The 23,151-nt window shown below is 46.9% G+C and overlaps 1 protein-coding gene across 11 annotated transcripts in view; it reads right to left on the bottom strand.

Annotated features, from left to right (window-relative positions):
• Window positions 1-23,151, bottom strand: part of HDAC4 (histone deacetylase 4) — a 238,318-nt gene that overhangs the window by 123,281 nt on the left and 91,886 nt on the right. For 3 of the 11 annotated variants that reach the window (XM_079781864.1, XM_079781865.1, XM_079781866.1), the window contains one exon: window positions 21,404-21,465. The exons of the other annotated variants lie outside the window; for them this stretch is intronic. In XM_079781864.1, the coding sequence (XP_079637990.1) occupies window positions 21,404-21,416 (13 nt within the window). In that variant the 5' untranslated portion in view covers window positions 21,417-21,465. The remainder of the gene's footprint in view (window positions 1-21,403; window positions 21,466-23,151) is intronic. 11 annotated transcript variants of the gene reach the window in all.

Below are 23,151 nucleotides of genomic sequence, written 5' to 3' on the forward strand. Positions count from 1 at the left end.
CTCATGCCCTAACCCTGATCTTTCCACATCCTTGTAGAATAAAGTCCGACTTTGATCTAGTAGGAAAGTGTTCTGGGCTAGCGTTAGGTTACTATTAAAGTGTCCTGCCTCTCCATAAAGAAGCTACCATGTGAAACTGCCTACGAACAGCAGGAGGGTCTAAACACACAGGCACTGCAGAGGGGCAAGCAGAGAGGCCTGTCACCAGACACTTGCAGCAGAAGACAGGGCAGCAGCATGAGCCCTGGACAGCTAAACATCCCGCCCTCAGCTCCTCCCAAGTCACTCATTCAGCAGGACACCATAAGCAGAAGCTGTAACCTCATCACTAAAGGAGGGAGACAAAAGCCAAAAACAGGTGCTTTCAAAGAAGGCAGGTGACAGACCTGATAGGCAGGCCTCATGGAGTTCAGCAGCACAGAGTGCCCGGGAGATGTCTCTGAGCAGAAGCAAACAATGGAGGGCCACCAAGAACAGACTGGACATTGGGACACGAGACACAGACAAGCACCACCACCTCTAATACCCAGAGTCCTGCAATTACCTGGTTCAGGTGCCCAGGCTGAGTCCTGGGTGTGTGACCTGGGCATGTGGTTGGTAAGAACCTGATCACATGGCAAAGACTCGGCTTGGGACCACAGGGAACACAGAGGCATGTTGGTCCTCCTCTACTCTTAGAGGATTCAAATCTAATAACAAAGGAAAGACGTCCCAACTCCTTGTAATACTTGCAGTGGCACCCTATGTGTGTAAGTGACGTGCCACACAAACAAACGCCATAGTAATAAGACAAGAAAGTTGGAGTGAAGCAGCACAGGGACCAGAGTCGGTGACATATCCAACCAAAGGCCTGACAAATCCGGTTCCATATCTCAGTTCCCATAAAAGAGACTTCAGGATGTGCAGCTGGGACCAAGTTCTGGGACAAAGCAGAAACCACATTTGAGGGGCAGGAGCTGCAAAGGCTGAGATGACAGTTCAGAACACAGATCTAAGTGCATCACCAGCATGTAACCAGGTAGCCAAAAGGCAAAACACACACTTCGCCAGGAAGAAACAGCAAACAGTGGAAATATAGCCACACAGATACAAGGCCAGTGCCCATGGAGACACACTGGTCCACGAGCCCACGCAGGCTTGCACCTTAATGCTATGTTGCTTCTGACAGCATGTTCCAGAGTGAGCTGAAATGAGGATTAGGCATAATTTCCATATTTACATCCTTTGCTGAAAGAACCTAACATTTAACAGGAAGAAAGCCATCAAAGTCCTACTTCCTCTTGGACCCTGAAACACCCACTACAGGTAGGTTTTCTCCCTAGTCTGCCTCCACGGGAGAATCTAATCTGGAAACCCACTGGATGGGACTGTGGTACTTCATGTCCGCAAATGGCTACTTAATTAGCTCACGGAGCTGAAAGAGGAGTGTACATGCAGAAAACAGAAGTGGGGAGCATGCATGTCTTCCAAGTCCCCTCACAATGTGATTCACCGTGGGTGCGCACAGAGCACAGTCACCTGTGCTCCGGGAGCTGACAGGACCATGCTCACAAAGAAACAGCAGGGTCTGTTTCAAGATTATAGGCTCTAGCTTAAAAATAACTGTCTGCTGTAACTCAGTGTCGTCCCGAGGGGCAGCACAGATGGCTTTCAGAACTCTACCTTGAGTGATAAGCACCGAGGTCTCTAACTAAAATCATGGCCTTTGGAGCCAAAGGAACCTCACTCTCAACTCACCTGGCCTGCTCCCACCTCTTACTCATGGGGAAAGGGCCCAGCAAGGCTGAGCTCTGTGCCCAAGATCATGCGGTTGGTACCCCCAGAACCCAGCATGGTCTCATCTAAACCAGTTGCAAACCTGAACTGGACCTGGGGCAAAAGCTCACTCACCAGGACCTGTACCAGCAACTTAGGGCTTCAGGAACAGCCGACTCCTCCACCCCAGGAACCTGTGCTAAAAAGGAAAGAAACGGAAGAAAGCAGGAAAAGACAGACAACACTAGGAAAAAAAGAGAGAAGAAAGGGGGTGGGAGGGATGAAAGCACATCCCAGTTAGGATTCATCCTCCTCCAGTCACCTCCTCAATATCCACCCTCCTTCACTTTTCAGGTCCAAGTTTCCAAAATTTCTAAAGAACAGAGTTCACAGGGCCTTTTATGGAACCCACTGACAAAGTCGGGCAAGTGCCAGAGATACCGGCCCAGGGAGGCCCCTGGCCCTAGCTGCACTGTGAAACCTGCACAGCTGCCTGCCTGGGGACAACTGAACTGCCTCCTCCTGGAAGGCATGGGCATGCAGGTCAGACCAGGCATGGTCAACCAGCGGGGACTCAAATAATGTGGACCAAAGCAATTTCTGTGACAACTCCCATGTAATCTATGGGATGAAAGAGCCAAAGCAAAACTTTCAGACACTGAAGAAGAAGGCGGCTCCACCCCTTCCTTGATAGAAGTATATATTACACTAGAGACCTCATGCATGAAACTCTGGGGCTCGGCCCTCGCAACCCTCACAACCCCGGCTTCGTCTGGAAGGTCATCCAGAAGGATGTCCGGAAGGTTGTTCGGCTGTCCGGTCTAATTAGCATATTACACTTTTATTATTATAGATAATTACAGAGCATCTGCATTTTACTACCAACAAGAACATTATGTTTCTTGGACCAATAAAGGCAGTCCATGAGACACACACAGAGGTGTTACCTGTGAGAGATGGGGTGGGGGAGAAATTACGGGGAACAGCCCCCCCATATACTACCCAGTCCCACCCAGGTGGGGAGGAAGAGGTATCTCAAGTTAATTTTGCCTCTGGAATGACAAGGAGACCAAGCATCTTTCTACATGCTTACTGGTAATCTGAATTCAAGTCTTTTGTCCATTTTTTTTTGTTAATTGGGTTTTCTTTCTCTTATTGTTTCAGAGGAATCTTCTGTTAATTATACACTGTAGATATGACCTCCAAAATGATGGCTTCTCTTTATTTAAGACCACAGGTATCAATCTTTCTGTTAAAGCTTATGCTTTTTATGTCAAGTTCAAGGAAATTTGCCCTACCTGGAGGTTGCAAAGATGTTTTATTACACTGTCATCTAAAGTTTTGTATCTCCCCTTCCCCTGGCACATGGGGGTGGAATGATGCAGTGGCTGACCTCCCCAAGCACCTGCTCTGCTTCTGTCATACCCAGCAAGGCTTCCTGTGTCACACCTGAGGCTAGGTCAGGGCAGACAGGGCCAAGTGTCCAAGTGCCCCAGCAGAGCACTGGGGCAATGAGCAGAAAGGCTGGTGCTCAGTGAAGAAGATACCACAGGCAACACTTCACAGAAGGGAGATCAGAGCTGGTTACTTGGGAATTTTCTTTGGGGAAAAGGCTGCCTCACCCACACCTATTTGAGATACAATCCACAAACCAAAAAGCTTCGGTAATGGGGAAAGAATAGCTCGAGGCACAGGCCTCAAGGAGGAACATCGGTGGAACGGTCTGAGGGCACAGGGGGGTCTGTCCTGTCTCCACAGAGCTGGATAACACTGAGCCAGAGAGTAACAGGGCCTGAACACCAAGGGTTGAGAAGAGTCAACAGCTTGGCGGGTGGGCATTGCTGGCGTCCAGGCAGCAGTGCTCTGAAGGCCAGACAAAGCTCTCTGTTGTGTGGTCAGAGGGAACATTTCCTGGAGGGAGCTTCTCAGTACGTCTTTCAGCCGGTCCTCCGGGACCAGTCTATCATGCTCCTTCCTCCTTGAGTGAGACAACATGGAGACCCACTGTTCTCAGCTGCTCTCACCGAGTGGCCCGGCCCAGCTCAATTAACTATTAACAAGAGATATAGACAAATCTGGAGAGAATATCCTAGCCACCTTTGAAAACAGATCCGTCCCAGCCCCTAAAAGGACATCCATCTGCCCCACGGGACGACCGAATCGGGTGAGTCATTCCAAAGCTGTTTTGGAGCACTAGAGGTGTAGGAGGGGACAGTAGCTTCAGCTGTAAACTCTGTAGGTTTCTGAGTCTATATGAGAAATAGCAGACAACAAAATCACATAGCAATACCATAAAAAAGCACCCCAAATCTATACAGGGCTCATGAAGTTCAGAATCGTCATCAGCACAGGTTCCCTAGGCGAAATCAGCAAGGTTCAAAGTCAAGCCATAAGACCAACACTGAAGCCAGCTCTGACACATACTTGTGAATAACCCCCTTCTCCCATTGCTCAGGCTCACAGCTGGGTCTGTGAAAACCTGGAGGCAAACCCTTCCTAGTACCTACCACTGTTCTGCAGGAGTCCTGCTTTCTGAACCAACACCTCTTAACTGCCCAGCAGTGTAATGAACATAGTTTAAAGAGCAGGGCACGAAATCAGCTCCTCTCCATTCCCCCACACATCGATGATGCTACCACTCTATCTGCCTGGACACAGAACATAGGCCAAGGCATCTGATGGGGCCCAGCATCTCCTGAAAATGTGAGTCAGCACTACCTCCATGTGATGGATGAGCCACTTCCCTGAACACTCTCTGCATCGCTGAGCATTAAAAATTAGCTCACAGGTGTTTGTGGTTAAATGATAGGAAGCCAGAAAATAGGCACATACTAATAAGCAGCTCAAGAAAAATGAGTCCCTAACTAATAACAATTAACCAGAAACAGCCATTTGGAGCAAGTCCACGCAGGCATACTAACTGTGTGGCTGTAGAGCAGTCAAGCTTCACCCTAACCCAGCAGGCCGGGCAAGATGGAAACAGAGTGTGGACCCTGCTCACCCTTTCACCAGCCACATTGGCATCGGAGGCAATTCTTGTCCTTCATACAGAAAAAGGAGCCTTTGCCCTCTCCCTTTAATGCAAGGTTTCAGAAGTGACCAAGCACACAGCACACTCAGGGAATGCTCGACTATGCCGGCCACGGAGGGACCTCGAGCCACCAGGCTGAATGCCAGCAGCAGGAGCCCAAGGGACACTCAGCCCCAGAGGTCACATCGGCAAATGTCTGCTGATATCGTGCTATTGCAACAGCTAACAGTCACCTGGGGTCGAAAGGCTTTCTCCCCTAGCACTCTTTAGGACAGTATTTGCTCCAAGTCACTGAAAGTATATTTAGTTTCCCTAAACTAACATTCTGGCCATATCTTGCCAGAATAAAACAGCAAAGTTTACTTTCTAAATCAGAAATAACAGCTAACTGGTACTGGGCACTTACTATGGGTCAGGCACTTGTCTAAGAGTTTATTCCTGTTATAGCGTGCTTCGTACTCACCAGGGAAACAAATGTATAAGTACTATTATTGCTCCCATTTTAAAGATGAAAAAGTAAGCAAGAGGCATGATGAAGGTCATCGTGATCAAGGTCAGACCAACTCTGCAGTTCTACCTCTCCACACTGCCCACTCTACCTACAAATTCACATCATTCATTCATTCATTCAACAAATGTTACTGAACTAGTTATTGAGTGATTGTCATAATTCTGGGGGTAAAGCCTGGCACCCTAATCTTCCACTGGTAAAGACATGACACACACACACACATAGCAAACCGTGTGGTTTCATGCTGGGAGTAGAAATCATGGGGGTAGGATGTGATTGGGGATCATTCCTTTAGATAAAGTGATTGAGTGAGTCCTGTGAGGTGGTGACATCTGATCAGACACTTGAATGACATGCAAGAAGGAGCCATCTAAACCACCTGAGCAAGAGTGTCCTAGGCAGGGACAGCAAGGGGAAGGCCCTGAAGAGCAAGTGCTGTGGCACCCAGTAAAAGGAGCCAAGGAGCCAGAACAGTGTGAGAGGACCCGAGCTGGCCACTGGTCCTGAAGGCTCCTTTCTGCTGTCACAAAGAACATGACCCAGGGCTGGGGGACAGAGGGAGAATGGAAGCAGGGAGAAGAGTGAAGGCTGTTTCCATGGTCCAGGTGAGGATGAGGATGCTCGCCACAGAGCTGGGAGATGTGGTCCAATGTGGGCTCTATTGTAAAGGTGAGTCCACTGGGACTTCTGGGTGGATGACACATGGGTCTGCAGAACAAAGACACTCACCCAGGTATGACAGACCAGGAGAAGATAGAGGTGGTGTGTTTGCTGGGGAAAGGCTGGGAACCCAGAAGGCAAGTCTCACTGACCTGTTCATTCTGAAAGACCCGCCGGCATTCTGAAGAGCAAATGGAACTTAAAACCTCCTCTCGTTACTTTATGACTTTCTCAGAAAAAAATTACCAAAAATGTTCAAGATTTGTCAATGGTTCAAAATTCAAGATATTATGTATTTCAGTTTAGCTATTCCACTCATCTTGCCAGTTTATAGGCCCTGCCACTGCTCCCCGCCCACCCCTTAACACACTCTTCACTGCTGCCTTCACTCCCACTGCCCAGATGCCCAGCATCCTGGGTGGGCCTCACCTTCAAAATATGTATCAATCTCTGCAGCTGAGCTGCTAAAAGAAAAAGAGGGAACTTAATATTAAATGGTATACACTCCACCCAGAAATCTTGCCAGGAAACAAGTGCACAAAGCACCCAGAGGTGAGTGTGTTCACCTATGTGGTCGGTGCCCTGTGCTGGTTTCACCTCCTCCCCCATGCAGACTAGTTTCCCTTCCCACGGGCACTGTGCACATGGAAGGTCACTGCTCCAGACTGCAGCCTCATCTGGAGCACCTCCCTTAGTGGCAGCACCTGCCACATCGCAGGTGCCACACATTTCCTGTTACGGTGCATAGATGTCCCCTGGTTCAATCAAATGCCCTGATTTAATTTCATGTTTGTGACACATGCTTTTAGGAGCCAAGTGTGCTCCAGACATGGCATCAGGTTCTGGGAACCCTGTGCTAACAGAGACAGACTGCCCTCTAGGGCCACAGACCATGGAGAAGATGAGCAAGTACTGTAACAACGCCATTTCATCCTCAGCACCCAGGTATCAACCCCAAAGATGTGCCCAAAGACCCTGGAATGCCTCGCCAGAACCAGTAGGGTGACAATGAATCCCACACTGTGCCCATGGGACAAGGTGCATGTCTGTATGACCCAAAAACGTCCTGGCCTCCCTTGTGTCTCAACCAGGGCAGCTCTGCACAGTGACTACTTGTCCCCATCTGCTGCTTGGGGGCTGTCAGAGGCTGGATTCTCCCTCCAGCAGCTCATCTAGGGGCAGGAACAGTAGGTACAGAACCGAGGTACTCTCCCACTGGTGGGGAAGCACCCAGAAGTCTGACAGTTTCAATGCTCACCATCAGCAGTGACCCATGACACTGGGCTCTCCTGACATCTCAACCTTTCCCAGGGGAAATGAATTTCAAGGGATCCAGCCCTTAAGGGTCTAGGAAAGTGCTTCCTCCCTAGAAGCTATCATGCTCCAACCACTTGCCCGCATCCCAGATGGGAAGGATGACTTTCTGCAGTCTGACACTGGACTGTCAAGTCCGGCAGGGCCCTGCTAGCAGAGTTCTCGGCAAAAGGAAGACAAGAGAGGATGTCCCATGAATTACACTAGGGCAGTGGTCGGCAAACTGCGGCTCGCGAGCCACATGCGGCTCGCGAGCCGCAGTTTGCCGCTCTGTTGACTAATGAGTTTGCCGACCACTGCCTTAGGGAAAAACACTTAGAAAACATTTTAATAATGTACTAATGTCTCTAACCTGAAGTCAAAACTTCTGGGTAAGGGTAATGCCTTATGCAGTGGTTGGCAAACTTATTAGTCAACAGAGCAGCAAACCGAGGCTCGCGAGCCGCATGTGGCTCGCGAGCCACAGTTTGCTGACCACTGCACTAGGGGATGAGCTGCCAGACCTGGGTCTTGGAGAGAACTTCCTCTTCCCGGACCTCCACCACACACCTCAGGGTTCACCTACAGCCCCCAGGCAGAAACAAGCGCAGTCAAACAGTCTGAAGAGTCCCACCCCCCACCCCCGAGCCCAGAGCCACACAGAGTCCAGCACAAAGGAGGGCTTTCAACAGGGGCAGCTTCTGTTTCAGAAGCTTTGAATTATTTCTAGTTTTCCTTTCTTTTATTTTTGTATCACCTAATAATATACAGCATATTATTTTTAAAGTTATATCTATTCTGTTAAAATTTTTAAATATATCTTTTTATTTTAAGAAGAGAGGGGACATACAAGTCATGCTACCTAAATACCACAGCTGTTAGCATTTTAGCAGACTTGCGGGGAGATTTCCAGCCTCCCAGGCATGATGTGTACATGACAATACTGCAACCCGCTTCACACAAGCACCTCCTTAGAGCCCAGACCGTGTGCTCCCTCTGTGCCCAATGCTAAGTGCTCAGAGGCTTGCATGTGTGCTCAAGGTCACTTTATCAACATTATTTCTCTCAAGAATTCCACAGCACACCCCTCCCTCCAACAAAGCTAGCTTTCCTGGGTCCTACTCCAAAAAGGCCTGCAATCTGCAAAAGTCACTCTTACATTTTCATTACACACAGTGTGGATGTACTCTACAGATCACAGCTTCCCCCAAATCAGACTCTCTAAACCTGATCATTATTCCTTTTATAGCCACTTTTATACAATGCTAACTTCAGTTTCTAAAAATACAGTGATTACAATGTATCATGTTCTACTTTAACCTTCTAAAAATAGAGCTACTGGCAGGAGCAGCAATTTGCTGTTAGATGTTAACTATGCTAATGTCGGTGACAGGATATGAATTTCTGTCCTTTTGACTCTTTCAGCCTGTTGCTTCCACATGACTACTGAGGAGTCCAGCACCTGCAGCTGGTGGCACCAAGGTTCAGCTGTGAGTGCAGCACCCAGCATCCAGTGCCAGAGCCCAGATCCACTCCTAGTTGTCCCTGACCTCACATAACAACCTGGTGGCCTCATTTTCCACATCTGTAAAATGGGTGACATGTTCACCTCACAGGACCAAAAGGATTAAACCAGGCCACTGAGTGAGCTCCCTGAGCCCCCGCCCCCCCACCTGACACCTAGCTCACAGGACCTGCTCACAAACAGCAGGACCATGTGCCATGAAAACCAAAGTGTGGAAGTGGGTCCTCTGACTTTCACTCCCATCAGCAGGTGCGTTATTTCCCAAGTTTCAGCAGTAATTAAAGAAAAATCAAGAGACAACAGGAAGCTTTGATGTCCCACACAAGTCCTCCTTGAGGACAGGCCAACAGGTCTGTGCATGCACTGGGCCTCACTTCTTCTCCAAAGGACAGGCTGGCCCAGACCAGGCTGGAGAGTGGTAGACTATTTCCAAATAGCCAGGATGGCTTATTAAACAACAAACAACCTTTCCACATTTCGAAGCTTCATATCTATATATATATTCTTAGCTTCATATCTATATATATTCTTAGCTTCGTATCTATATATATTCGAAGCTTCATATCTATATATATTCAAATTTATAGGCTATTTCTCCTTATCGTCTGTTTTGTAATGGAGTAATCTTTAAATTAAGAAGTAGAAATAAAATCATTTCTCCCCTGCTCTCCACATACACATGTGCACTCTCACTTTCCAAACTGTTCTCTATAAGCAAACCACCAGTTGATGCTCCCTGGCTCAGCCCCCACACCCTTGCCTCCCAGCAAGAGTCCTGTGCACCTGGCACTACATGGAGCAGAGTAGAAGCCTGATGACATTTTCATCCCAAAGTCACCTGCTCTACAGACTATCTGAATTGGTGACATGTCTTCAGCTTCTTGTAAGCTATCATAATTATTGGAACACATTCATTTCATATTTTTCAATATTCAAATCAGATGAAATTCAATCATGTCCCAGTGTATTTGTTTGTGACAATGAGTAGAAGAATAATGGAGCAAAGGAAATCTGTAGAAACTACACCAAAAAAAAGCAGCCTTTCTTATTCTATATAACCAATTACACCAGTATAGACAGATTATGTCCAACTGCTTAGGCATGAAAGCAATCTGTAATTAAAATGAGCACCCTTAGGTGGGTACTCAGTTATGATTGATCTACATTAAAATATCCACAGACAATGAGAAAGAAGGGCAGCCTTTTAACTCAACTGTAAGAAAAGAGGAACTGAAAACGAGTGGTCGAGTCTGTGCTGCTTGGCTGACACACTGAATTAACAGGGACATCTGTGGCAAAAACCAATTTCACACCCGGGAAAACACAGGGCCTATCCATGTCCACAACACAGAGCTGAACAATTTACAAAGTTATCACAACCTGAGGTTCCTGAACCTCACTAGACTTAGTCCATAAGGGCTCCTCACTTCCCAAAACAAGAATATAGAAATGGTGAGTATAAAGTAGAATAAAATCCCACCCCAATTTTAAAAGAAAGACCCTGTTACCAAAGGAGAAAACAACAGGAGGTGCTCTCTGAGCAAGTGCACTGAGACCCAGAGTCCTTAGAACCAGCTCTGGGGTGAGCTGCAGGCACGTCCATTGAACTTGTCCTGACAGAGAGCTGGACTGAGACTCCTTCGTAAGGGCAGAACTCCGGAGGACTCTTGGATCTATAAAAATGGGGCTGGACAACTCCACCCACCAGGCCACGGAGGCAGAGGGGTTGCTTGGAAGAGTCTCCTATGGAAAACTGAAGCCCTAAGCCTGGCCCATGCAAGTGTGACCTCCAGATTCACATCGCTTAAACAGTTCTGGAATCCTAAGTCTAGAAATTAAGGTAAAATTTAGACCTGAGCTTGGGAAACCCTGGAATCCCATGAAAGTCAAGAAAATGACTTTCATGGGAAACAGCCATATCCCAGGACACATGAGATGCCAATGGCAGAAGAAGAAGAGGAAGGGAAGGGAGAGGGGAGAGAGGCAGAGAAGAAGAAAAAAAAAACCAAACTCCTGCAGAAAAGCTTACAATTAAAGTAGAAAAGTACAAACAAAATACATGTAAACAACCTGCCAACACCACAACACCAAGAGTGGTCAAATTTAGCTGCTTGTCCAGAGAAAAAAAACTCCAACGTATCTGCAAATATTAGAATATGGAAAATACTATGAAGCATGGATGTTTTAAAAAGTAAGACGTTAAATAAAAGGAGAAAAACTATAATAAAAGATAGAACTCTGGAAAAAGAGAAATAGAAAACCATTAAAAAGAATAAAAAGAATCTTTCAGAATGAACTGGATGACAGGTCTATAGCACTAACCTGAATGCAGCACCAAAAGCTAGAGGAGAGAACCATGGGTAAAAAGGCAAGGTGGTCCAATAGGGTAATCTAGTATGACTTCCTGAAGTAAAGAAGAGAGAAAATACAGAAAAGGTAATATTCAAATCGATAATAAAGGAGAATATTTCAGAATTCCAGAGATATAAGAGTCCTTGTTTAAAAAGCATGCTAAATCCCAAGCAGGGTGAGTACAAATCTGCACACTGCAACACAGTATCAGAATATCCACCAAACAGGAAACAGAAGCACCAAGATGAAAACACAAATTACCTAAGAAGAAACAACAATGGACTGAGAGCTTAACTTTTTGACAGCAACAAAAAAGCCAGAAGACATTAAAACAGCTTCAAACTGCTAAGTGAAATACAAGTCACCTACAATTCTATACCCAGCTAAGCATTGTTCAAGAAAAAGGGCTCTTTTGGGGACGGTTATCTACAAGCACTCAGAATGGTCCAGTGTTTGACATATTGGCAGAGGCTGTCCTACAATAAAGTCTCTAATAAAATGAGTACCTTTATACCGAGAAGGTTGGGAAAGCACCACAATCTGCATGTGGCCTGTGCCTAGGCTGACTTCATGAGTTCTGCTGTGAGACCCAAAGTTCTAGTGAAGTTGTCTAAAATGAAAAAACATGTCAGCAGGGCCTGTGGTTGGATCCACGTGTGCTAAATGTGTCCAAGACGGGATCAAGTGTGCTTTCCTTATTGAGGAGCGGGAAATGGTTGACAGTGTGGAAGGCACAAGCACAGAGTCAGCTAAATTTAAAATAGGAAGCTTTTTTGAGTAATAAAAACAATGAAAAGACAAAAGAAAGAAAAAAAGAGAAAAGAGACCTTTTATTGACAAAACTTGAGAATATTTGCCACTCAGAAACCATTGCTAAAATAACAACTAAAGGATTATTCAGAAAGAAGAAAATCATATCCAAAGTGAAAGTAAGATGCTAGAAGGAGGCTAAGGTAAAGCATTAGTGAACATATAAGTAAACATAGGTAAGTACTGAATACTAAGTTAACTCAGAGTTTCATCTAGTCACCGAGACCACTTTCATTATGTGTAACACTGTTTCCTCAAACTTGTGTTTCGAAGTCACTGTCTAAAACAGCTCATTGGTTTCCTCTTAAGAACAATGTAAATACTAAAAATAAACAAGGTTCCCTCTTCACTTGGACAGTGAGGAAACTCATGGCTGAATTTCAGTTAATTTTTGAATAATGCAGGATTTACCACATGCATTTCTGGGGTCTACTTCTCTTTGGTAGACTATCATTTTTTCCTTTGCTCTGATTTCTTTATCTTGACTTACATCGCCCTCATTATGACATAAGAACTAAGAACATACATCCTTAAAACTGCAATGCACAGGTACCAAAGCCCTCACAATACTGCCTGGCTTCTTCGAGCTATGAAGGAGAGGCAACTGTTGAAATTGGCCCACTTTGGGCAGTGCTTCACTGAGAAGAGAGTAACAGTTTATCAATGCTACTTTTATACATAGAAAACTACCAGGAATATGACTGACAGTAATCAATGCAGGGTTGCACTTGACACTACATTTGCATGGTGGAGAGCCCTTCTCTGAAATCAGCTACCCTTGTGCAAAAGCAACTACTTTTGAGAAATAATCAGCAAAAGATTGCTTATCCTTTGCTGCACTCAGAAATTAGTTCCAAGTAACCATCACTTGGGAAAGGATAAATCACTTTATGCAAATACTTTTGCAAAGGCTCTCTATTAATGCAAATATTATGTTTGTCTTTTATTTGAATGCAAACAGCATCTGCTTTGCACAGTCAATGCCATCACTTCGTAGTTTGTGCTGAGCAGCTCTAGTGCATTCCAGCTGCTTTTTTAGAGTAGGAAACAGATTTCCAGAGAGCTAGAGGCACAAAAGGAAGTTTGCTGAAAGGAGAAAGCAAATGTGCTGGATTCCTGGGGAGGCTTCTTCAATCTAAGGCAAGAGAGAAACAAGTCCAAAAATGAATTCCGAATTTACTTCTGGAGAGGTTTGGCTTCGTGTGTGGGATTTTCTTTTTTAATAGTTTTTACTAAAGAGGAAATTAGGGTTGCTTTTTATATATTCCTTTGCTGGAAAAATATACTCAGAAAAACAGATGTTGGAAAAGAAAAACTGGGCAGCACTAGGCTACCACCAGAGCAGAGGCTAGCTCCCTCTGAAAGTTCTGCCTTCACCCTGCATACCCCCCTCTTGCAGACAAGGATGGTGACCCCAAAGGCTCCTTGCTAAAAACACCCATGTCCTAAGATCACTTCACTAAGTACTCTTCTGCTTCTGACATAATCAAGAGCTCCTAAGAGGGGTGAAATCTTAATAGTTTTTGTATCAATGATCCTAAAACAATTACTAGTTCAGGAATAGTAGAGACTGGATGACTGGATGGATGGATGGACCATGATACAAATGAGGAAACAGATAATTTGAAAAGTTGATCCGAGTTCTTGCAGATTTCAAATATATTATACTTCCAAAATCTCTATCCAACCAAGGATGTCTGGAAATAGTCTAACCCTTCCATATGCATGGACTGCAGATATTTTAACCAATCAGACCCTCTAGATCAAGCATCTTCATGGAACAGACTACGAAGAAAAGGGGAACTTGGGTACTTTCAGATACCCCTCAAAATGAACTTGCCATTGAAACTCCAAAATATCTCTAACAGATAAACACCTCCAATAATGGCCTTTAATAATTAACCTAGGTATTAATTTCTTTTCAAATTGACTAATTTTCACAGATACACTGCTATTCATCTTATGCTATTCCTCTCTTCCTCTAAGTCATACAGGAAGGGATTTTGTTTCTGAAAAATACACTCTGAACAACAACATTTGATGGATAAACATGACTTCTTCAAAAACACAAGTGCAAGAAAAAGTGAATGAGGTCCTCTAATCTAGTCTCACAACAGTGAACAACCAGAAAGCTACACCTGTTCAGAGAGAAAGGACATATATTAAGGTTCCATTTCAAGGGTTTAGAAATGAACAGCAAAATAAACTCAAAGAGAGTTTTAAAAAGTAATAATAAAGAACAAAAATTATTGAAGTAGAAAAGATATAAACAGGATTAACAAAACCAAGAACAGGTTCTATAAAGACTAATAAAATGGAAAGCTCTCTGGTGAGAATGATGAAGATTGTCACAACTGAAAGGGGGATTGCTCCTGGCACCTAGTAGACACCCCATCTAAGGGAAATGTGAGGACCTTTATGCCAAGGAGTGGACTCTGGAGCCGCACGTGCGCTTCACACCAGTCTCCCTACTTACCAGCAGGGCGATCGTGGCCATGTTTCTTCCCCCTAGCATGGGATCTCACAGCCTTGTCGTGAGGGTCAATCACATCACTGAAGATAAAAAGCATCTAGAACAGGTTCTCGTCAGTGTCCAGTAAACGGACTAGGTTTCTACCTTCTTTCAACAAAGTACAGAAGGCCTCAGGCCAGCCTACTGGCTTCTCTCTTCCCTCCCACAATCCCAACACTACAGCAGAACCGCCTCAATAAAATGCACGTGGAGCAGATTATTCATGAGAACACCAGTAGGATCTGGTCTGGGGTCCCTGGAGGGCAGAGATGAACCCTCCAGTCCACCGGGTGAGAGTGCCCAGGTCCCATGACCCACAGTGGTCTCACCCCTGCCTCCTGCAGGGCATTCCCTCACCTGGGGCCCTGAGCCCATGGAAGGCAGGAAGGCAGCATTCATTGCACTATGGGTCTCTCTTTCCCAGAATGGGGACTGTTGCTCTGAGCCTGGGAGGGAGGCCCAGGCACCCTTCCTTATCAGCAGCCACAAAGAAAGCCCTGCTCCCAGTGTGGAGAGCAGGGGCCACTTGGCCTTGGTCTGGGAAGGGATGGCCCACTGCGCCCCAAAACCTGAGCATACCTCCCAAGTCTCAGGATGCTGGGCCCCACTGAAGTTCAGCATCAACACTAAGTTTTTATGGGGACGTTTGTGCACGTGTGTTGGAATAGGGGTTGAAGTGAAGATTAAGATGAATTTCGTTCAACCCACCTATAAAAGTAAACAGAAAACAAGAAGTGTGCACGAGGCAGTTACTGATGCATGGAATTCCATTTAGAGGCTCGAGTCACACCTGAAAACACATTCAGACCCATGAAGTGTGCCAGAGATGAGGATGAGGGGAGTAGGGCAGGTCTTCTGAGCAGACGTGGAGACAAGGCCCAGAGTTTCCACAGATGAGACGACAGCACACGCGGCTCCGTCCCTGGGATAACACTGGGCCTGAGCACAGCTCCCTTGACAGGGAGTCTCTAAAGACCTCTGATTTTGTACATCTGAGGAATACCCTGCGACCATATGATGAAACACTTTTCAACTATTACCAAAACCCTGCCACAACTCCCCAAGGACAAGCAGGCCTATAGGGACCCCTGGTTCCTTTCAGGGCCTGAGGAGCAAAAGGAAACAAAGACAGTGTGGATGGATCTGTCCTAACTGCCTGAGCACTGGAGCCCCCGGAGAAAACCAAGAAGGCAACTTCCTAAAAAGAGGACAGCTGCGACAGTGGCTGTTGCCTGGGGGGGGGGGGGGGGGGGGGGGCGAAGAAGGGTTAGAGTGTACTGGTAGCCCCTTGCAGAGGCACAGGAGCCTTCCCTCACAACCCTGGCCATGGAGAGGGGCAAGGTGCTAGAGCTCAGGTACCTGTGACCCCAGGGAGGACTCGCCTGCAGGGACCATGCCTAGCACACCAGGTGGGCTTGCAGGAGGTGTTTTCCCAGAAAGCGTTTCCTGCCTTGGTGTCTCTTCAGGGATCCTAAGTTTCCATGATGCGAGAGGGAGTTTCGTGGAATTACAAAAACTTTGGTTTAATAACACTCTTTAGAGCCAGAGTAGTAATTTGGTTCTCTGCGTAATTATAAATGGAAGAGATGTATTTTCCTTGCAATTTTAAAAATAATTAGGAGGAAGAGGAAAGAGGTAAGCTTTGTGAAGGCAGAGATTACAATCTAACAGAAACAGACCAGGACCTCCTCGCTTGCCCCTTCCAAGTTAGATGTGGCAGAGGTGACGTAATGTCGTCCTCGCACAGGCCCACCTCCGAGATCCAGACACTTGTCCCAACACTCATGCCAGCACCACAGTCCCCACAGAGGTGCACCCAGGCCCTATGGCGTGCACAGCCACACGAGTGTGGGAGAAGGACTCTGAGGCCTGCACAGACAGCCTATTTCCAGAACCCCTGCATCTCTTCCATGAGCAGGCAGGTGCCCCAGGCGAGCAGGACAAGGGCCAGGTTAGGGAGGGGCTCTGTGACTGGAGCGTCTGTGCACACCTGAGTCACTCTGGAAGCCTCTTTAGGCTCCCCTAAAGTCCACAGGTCAACCCCAGGACTGAGAATGAAGTTGAGGATCTGCCCTACAGACAGATCCTGAACCTGTCACACACACCACCACAGTCACTGCTTCAGATCCAGAATAGAAATTCAACATCTCTTCAGTCTCTACTTACTGTCTGGGCTCCAGCCTCTGAGCCCAGAAATCAGAGCTATTCCAACAACAGAGGGGCCACTGAAGAGCTCTCCTGATGCCCAGTCCACTGCTCAGTCCTCAAGCAAGTTAAGCCTAACCCTGGTAGCATGGGTCATGGTGCACCCAGGTAACTCTTGGCACGCACATCCAAGGGGTACTGTTGGGTCTGGGGGGGAGGGAGGGGAGTGTCTGCCCTTGGCACAGTCCAAGGACAGGGAGCCAGCGAACGAAGGGTGGCGATGCATGCCGCTCACAAGGGTTTTGTTCTAGAAGGAGAAGGGGCATCAACCACATCTGAAAGCACTCGCCAGAGACAGGACAGAGAGGTGGGTGACGCTGCCTGTGCTGCCAGGTGCATGGGAGGGAAACAGCCTGATGGAGTCACACAGAGTTCAGCCATTTGGATGCCCAGGGGCCCCAAGGAGGGGCTGGTGAAGGAAGGATAGAAGGGCACACAGCCCTGGAGGGAGGAGCAGCTCACTTCCCAATTCAAATAAGCCCTCAGGGGTCTACTCAGCCTGACCAGAGGACCCTCCTGGGCTGCACATTTCCCAAAGCTCACCCCTAGGAGCCTCCTAAAATGCTGGCTGGAAAGGGGAGAAGGAACACATGCCCCCCAGCAGTATCCACATTTCGCCTCTATCAATTCAGCCCACCTTCAGCCAGGACTGGAGTACCACTGAAGGTAAATTAGGCTTAGGTTTGCAATTTCAGCACAGGCATTTCCAAAAGCAATTTACATTTATGAGTGTGCCGAAAGAGCATGTGGCAGGAAGTGGGGTCTTTGGGCTGGTGTTTAAATGTCTGTTAAGAATTTGCTCATGCGAGATTCCTTGGGAAAAGGGCAGCTGATGCCATCGTTCACCCTGGAAAGAAACCTGGCTGCCCACACACAGATGGGACAGCAGCCACAGGAGACAAGGTGGGTGAGTTAAGGCTCTTTGGTCAACAAGGGGCTAGCTGACAACACTGCATTTCCATGCCTGCCCACCTGTAGAGGAGCTATGGGCCAGAGAACAAGTCAGCCTTTCCAGGTGAACTCAGCGCTTTACAAGCACCTGTCCCTGTCCAACCCTCAGGAAAGAGAGAGCAGTTTCCAGGCTGCCAGGGTCTGTCTCATGAGAGGGCTGCACTCTGCTGGAGATACCAGGGTGTCTACACCTGCATGGAGGCAGGGGACTGCCTGTCACCCTCAAGATACCTCCCCTTTCCTCCTATTTGGCACTGATCGGGATACATTTGACACTGATCGGGATACATCCATGCTGCTTGTGGCATGGCTGCCTCAGAACTTCCCAGGTTCAGAGAACACCTCGCCTGGACTTTCCTCTCCCACCACACAACAGACCACGGGTGGGCAGGGGTGCAGGGCCCTGGAAGCAGAGGGACCACTAAAGCCAAGAACTGAAGTGACCCCGCAGCCCAGACACTTCCCTCAGCTGCTGTGAGTGCCCCCCACCCCCACCCCCAAACCTGGTGTCACCAAAGGAAGGATGCCACTACCTGGGTTATTAGCTTGTGTACCAGGCCCAGGCTCAGCATGCAACCACCTGACCCCCCCGGGGCTGGCCCTTCCTACACAGGTATGCTGACACATCTCTCAGAGAAAAATCATAGATTCTAACCATGTTCCAGAGGTTTCATTAACAAAGCCACAAATGGCTTCCTTTTCAAACCTGTGACTTCTCAGTAAATACAGCAACAGACCTTTTTTAAATCAGGAAATCACTCTGAGACAGTCAATGGGTGTGGCTTCAAAAAAAATTCACTCCTCCCAAGAAGTCAGGGGCTCACACTCCAAAACAGGCCTCTTAAAAACAAAGAAAACCCCCACTGTCAGCCACCTCAGCACCAGCCTTCAAAGCCACAAAGCCAACTGCCTGGCTCTTTCCAGGTGCTAGAGTGAACCCTGCACTGCCTCTGGATCCCACTCTCTCTGGCCTCGGTGGGGACACCCAGATTCCCTCCTCCACGTTGGAGCTGAACCCTCATGCGGAAACTGATCAAATCTGAAATCATTAGTGCCCCAAAGTCACTGTCAGGGCCACCAGGGCCACATCACAGCCAGGGTTCCCCAAAGTCAGTAGAGACTGCCAACCCCCTCCAGATGCCATGAAGACAGCAAACATCTATGACTGTTCACGGAAGGACTCCCCGCTCTACAGCAGCTATAGAGAGAGTTGTACACTCAAGAAACCAGCCACAAGCCGGAAACGTTAAACCACAGCTCAGGAGCACTTCCTCAGAGGGAGCACCAGGAGGGTGTAGGAGGCCCAGCAGGCTGGCCACCAGATCTCTCGCACGAAAAGTCCTGTGCACCAGCAGCCCTGCACATGTGTGATCACAACAGGGTGATGGAGACTGAGAGCATGGGAAAGGCATCCTCCCACCCCCACCCCCAGGGCCTCAGCTCCTGGGCTCAGGCCTCTCTCTCGAGTAGGACCAGAGCCTACTGGAGCTCAGCTGGTCAGTTTTCAACATGAAGTCTACTATTGCTCATTGTTTCTAGCTTCTGGATTTTTGGATAATTCCATATATGTGGTCTTTCAAATGCCATCCCATCTAAAAATGAAGGCATTTTCCTAAAACGACAAAGACCATTAAGCAATTTTCAAAAAACTAAACACCACACTATGAACTACCTGTGAATTGCATGCATATTATCAGAATTCTCACTTATCTTAATTAAATCTAAGGGTTATCAAAATAGAAAATATTTTTTTACATGTCATTTTTTAATTTGTCTAATTCTTCACTCGTTCCCTCTGCTGAGTTCCTCCTTACAAGGTATGAGTATGTGCTGGAGGAGGCAAAAAAATTCTCAGCAAGCCCGAAAGAGCTGGCGACCTGCTGAATAGCCTACTCCAGGCCTGAGCCTCTCCTGGGATGGCAAAGGGGCCCTCCTGGAGAGAATACCCAGCTCTGTACCTCAAAAAGAGAAAGCAAGCCAAGAGATATTGGAGGGAAGTTTAGAATTCCTTGGGGCGAAGTGTGATTTTGAAAAGATGCTAAGTAAATAAGCCATATGTTGAGGAGAAAGATACTCATCTTCATAGTGAACAAAAGTCTCTCAGAGTTCTGACTTACCATAACAAGGAATCAAAATACTTCCTCCACACTGACTTTTCCCAAGCATTTCCACAAACAGCTTTATCTCAGAAGTGCCAGGAGAGATGGCCTGCCCCCTTCATTAGGAAGCACTCAGAGGCCAGGGGAAGGTAGGAGCTCCAGGTGGTGATGAGGTAGCCAGCTGACTGCTCAGTCTCTTGTCCCAGATTCGAGGGGCTCCCAACGAGATTTCCCAGTAAACTATATAGACTAGGCTGTGAGAACCAAACTTCTTTATGCTTTTTCATCCACCTTAACATAGACCAGGATCAACAGAGAAGGGGGAAAAATAAAAGGTTCTGCGAGGAAATAAGCCTCAGCTTTTTTGCAGAGAGGCCCCCAGGGGACCTCTGGACACTGGGATCATGATGGGCTTGGGGCCAAGGGGCCAGTTAGGGGACAGGCACAGGAGAGCCCCCCTAGACCCACGACTCAAACAGAGACTTAAGGAGCCCCCTAAAATGAAAGGGACAAAGAAGCAACTAGGTGGGAGGTCTGAGTTCAGCTGCTATGAAGGAAGCTACCAGCTCTGGCAGGGAATACAGGGCCAGTCACCTGTATGGCTGGGCTTCAAGCAACTGTATTCTCAGCCGCTATGGAAATTTCCACATCAGCACTTATTTACTAATAGGTGGAACCACCCAAGCACCTGTCATCACACATATGTACACACATACATACGTGAGTGTGTACGCACATGTGTATAACAAACATAATGGGGTTTGCAGGCTGGAGCAAGGGTCAGGCAACCTCCAGGCCTTTCGGGTCGGCGCCCAGGAATACTCGGCAGGCCCCTCCTTCCACTCGGTGTCTTGGGCTCAGCATCAGGGATGACCCTCTGGCCAGCTCAGAAATGAGACACTCTCAGAGGCTCCCATGGACCAGCCACTGGGATCGATGCCCTTTTCAGGCTCCGCCATGTGCTCAGCAGCCAAGTTCCTCACTGAGGGTTTTATGGGAAGATGACTCAAACCATGTCAACGTACAGACACTGCCAATCTTACACATCAGCATAAATGGGAAAGGACACACTGTATACACGTAACAAAGGGCAGTTACAAGGACACATGATGGGGTTGGGGCCTGTGTCCTGTCCTCCTAATTAATGTCTCATTGGAACTTGCCGAGGCTTCCTAGGTACCCACTCCTCAAACAAGCACAGTGGTTGTACCTGATCTCTGCCTTTCAATAATGTCCTTACACGATACAAACAGGCGACTCCAAAAAAAAGAGTCAGCTCCTTACAGGCGGCTCTGAGATCACAGAGCCCAACACCCTTTCTGGAGCAGGTAGGCTAGCCCTGGAGACAGAGCCAGGGGCTGCACAGGAGTAATTGTGCCAATGAAGAGCTGCCTGTCCCCATCAGTACACGTGAAAATACATGATGATAAACACAGAAATCTGCTGAAGGCAATTCAACAGGGACAGAGAGGCAAGTTCTGGGCAAGTGCAAATAACTGTTGCCTCAATGGGTCACTCATTAGCTGTCCTCCCATGTGTTCCACTAGAAGGGGAGCAGAGTAAGTTGACACTGTGCAAAAATCAGGAATTACTGCAGCAAAACAGAGCAAATGCAGAGACAAAGAAAAGGAGACCAACCAGCCACTTAATGAAAAGGATAAGACAACCAGCTGATGCTGTGAATGGGTGTGAATATTACCTGTGAGCAGCATGTGGAGATTTAAGTGGCTCTTACTTCAGACCAGTACACTGTACACGGACCTTGGAAAAAGCAAACACAGAGTAAACCATATACTGGGGGCTGGCTGGTGACAAGGAAAACGCGAAGCGACCCTTCCTCATTGGGAAAGGCAGTAACTATCTGGATTGATACTAAATATACCCTGGTTAGTGAGACAGCTCAAGAGACACTTGCAAAACAAAGGACTAGGTTCTTTGACAAACCATACCTGAAGGAAACAGAAGATTCAGAATTAAAAACTGGTACAAAGGTTGGTGTTTAGTATGTTTTATCTTTAAATGGCCTAAGACAGCAGCAGACTATTCCAAAGTTTCTAAGTTTCACAAAGTGCATTTTAAGTTTCAATGTTGTCACTGCCAAGATGCTCACCTGGACAGTTCAGATCCAACTCCTTCTCTGAGTGACTGCTCAGTATAAACCCTTACAACCGGCAGCCTCCTTGTGGCTTCCACCCACCCACAGTGAATCCACCTGACTCTCAGGCAGGTGCTGCCGTCACCCCACTGTACAGACATGAAGCTGGGGTGGCCGAGACTGATGACAGTGGGTGACTGGTGAGCCAGTTGTGCACCCTGCCGGCAGGTTGCAGAGTCCATGCCCTAGCCTCCCTCCCGGGACATACAGAATCCCACAATTAACCTGCGGATAGGAAAATGTCTATCTGTATGCTACATGGAGCATTCCGAATTATGTGGAATTTTTGTTTGGGGAGGGGAGGGAACCACTCTAATGCTGGGATATCCATCGAGACCAGCAATAGTAATCTCAATGAAAATTCACAACATGATGCCAAATTCCAACAAACTACCCACAATAACGATGAATAAAACCATGGTTAAAAATCAGTGCAGAAACTTGGTTCTCTCTGTGAAACTTTCCATTTACTTGGCCATTTTCCCATGGACGCTCAAGTAAAAACAACTGTGAGAAAGTGAGCCACCATGAACACTGCACAACCTGGCAAGGAAATAAGCCCCTGCTAACAGCCCCAGAAGCCTTTTAGCATTTATTCACATTTTACCCAAGTCAAAGCCAGCAGCCCTAGGAGGGGTAATTTTCTATCCAATTTGACTTTAATAAATAATTCTGATGACACCAAAATCAACAAGCAAGAAAAACTAGATAAACTGTACTTAATCAAACCTAACAACTTTTGTGCTTCAAACGTCACCATCCAGAAAATGAAAAGACAATGCACAGAATGGGACAGAATACTTGCAAATCACAGATCTGATCGAAGAGTTGTATCTAGAATATAGAAAGAACCCTTCCAACACAATAATAAAAAGGCAAATAACCCAATTTGAAAGTGTTAGGCAAAATATTTGAGTAGACATCTCTCCAAAAATACAAATAGCCAACAAGCCCATTAAAGACTTATTGTGGTGATCACTTTGTAAGGTATATAAACAATGAATCACTACGTCATACACCTGAAACTAACATAATAATGTATGTAAAAATAAATTTTTTTAAACTGCAAGCAAGCAAAGAGAGAAGGGGAGAGAGGTCGTGTATGAACCTCAGTTGACCCTTGAACAACCAGGAAAAATCTGAAGCAATATTGAAACAACTGAAGTTTGAAACAATAACTACTTGACAGCATTAAAGTGTCAATATTTCAGTTGTGATAATGGTATCTTTTAGCAGGAATCACGTGCACACACAGTGAGGAAGAAGGGCCACAGACTGGCCCTGGTTGGGTA

The sequence above is a fragment of the Cnephaeus nilssonii genome, assembly GCF_951640355.1.
Source record: "Cnephaeus nilssonii genome assembly, chromosome: 10".
In the NCBI taxonomy this organism is placed as follows: domain Eukaryota; kingdom Metazoa; phylum Chordata; class Mammalia; order Chiroptera; family Vespertilionidae; genus Cnephaeus; species Cnephaeus nilssonii.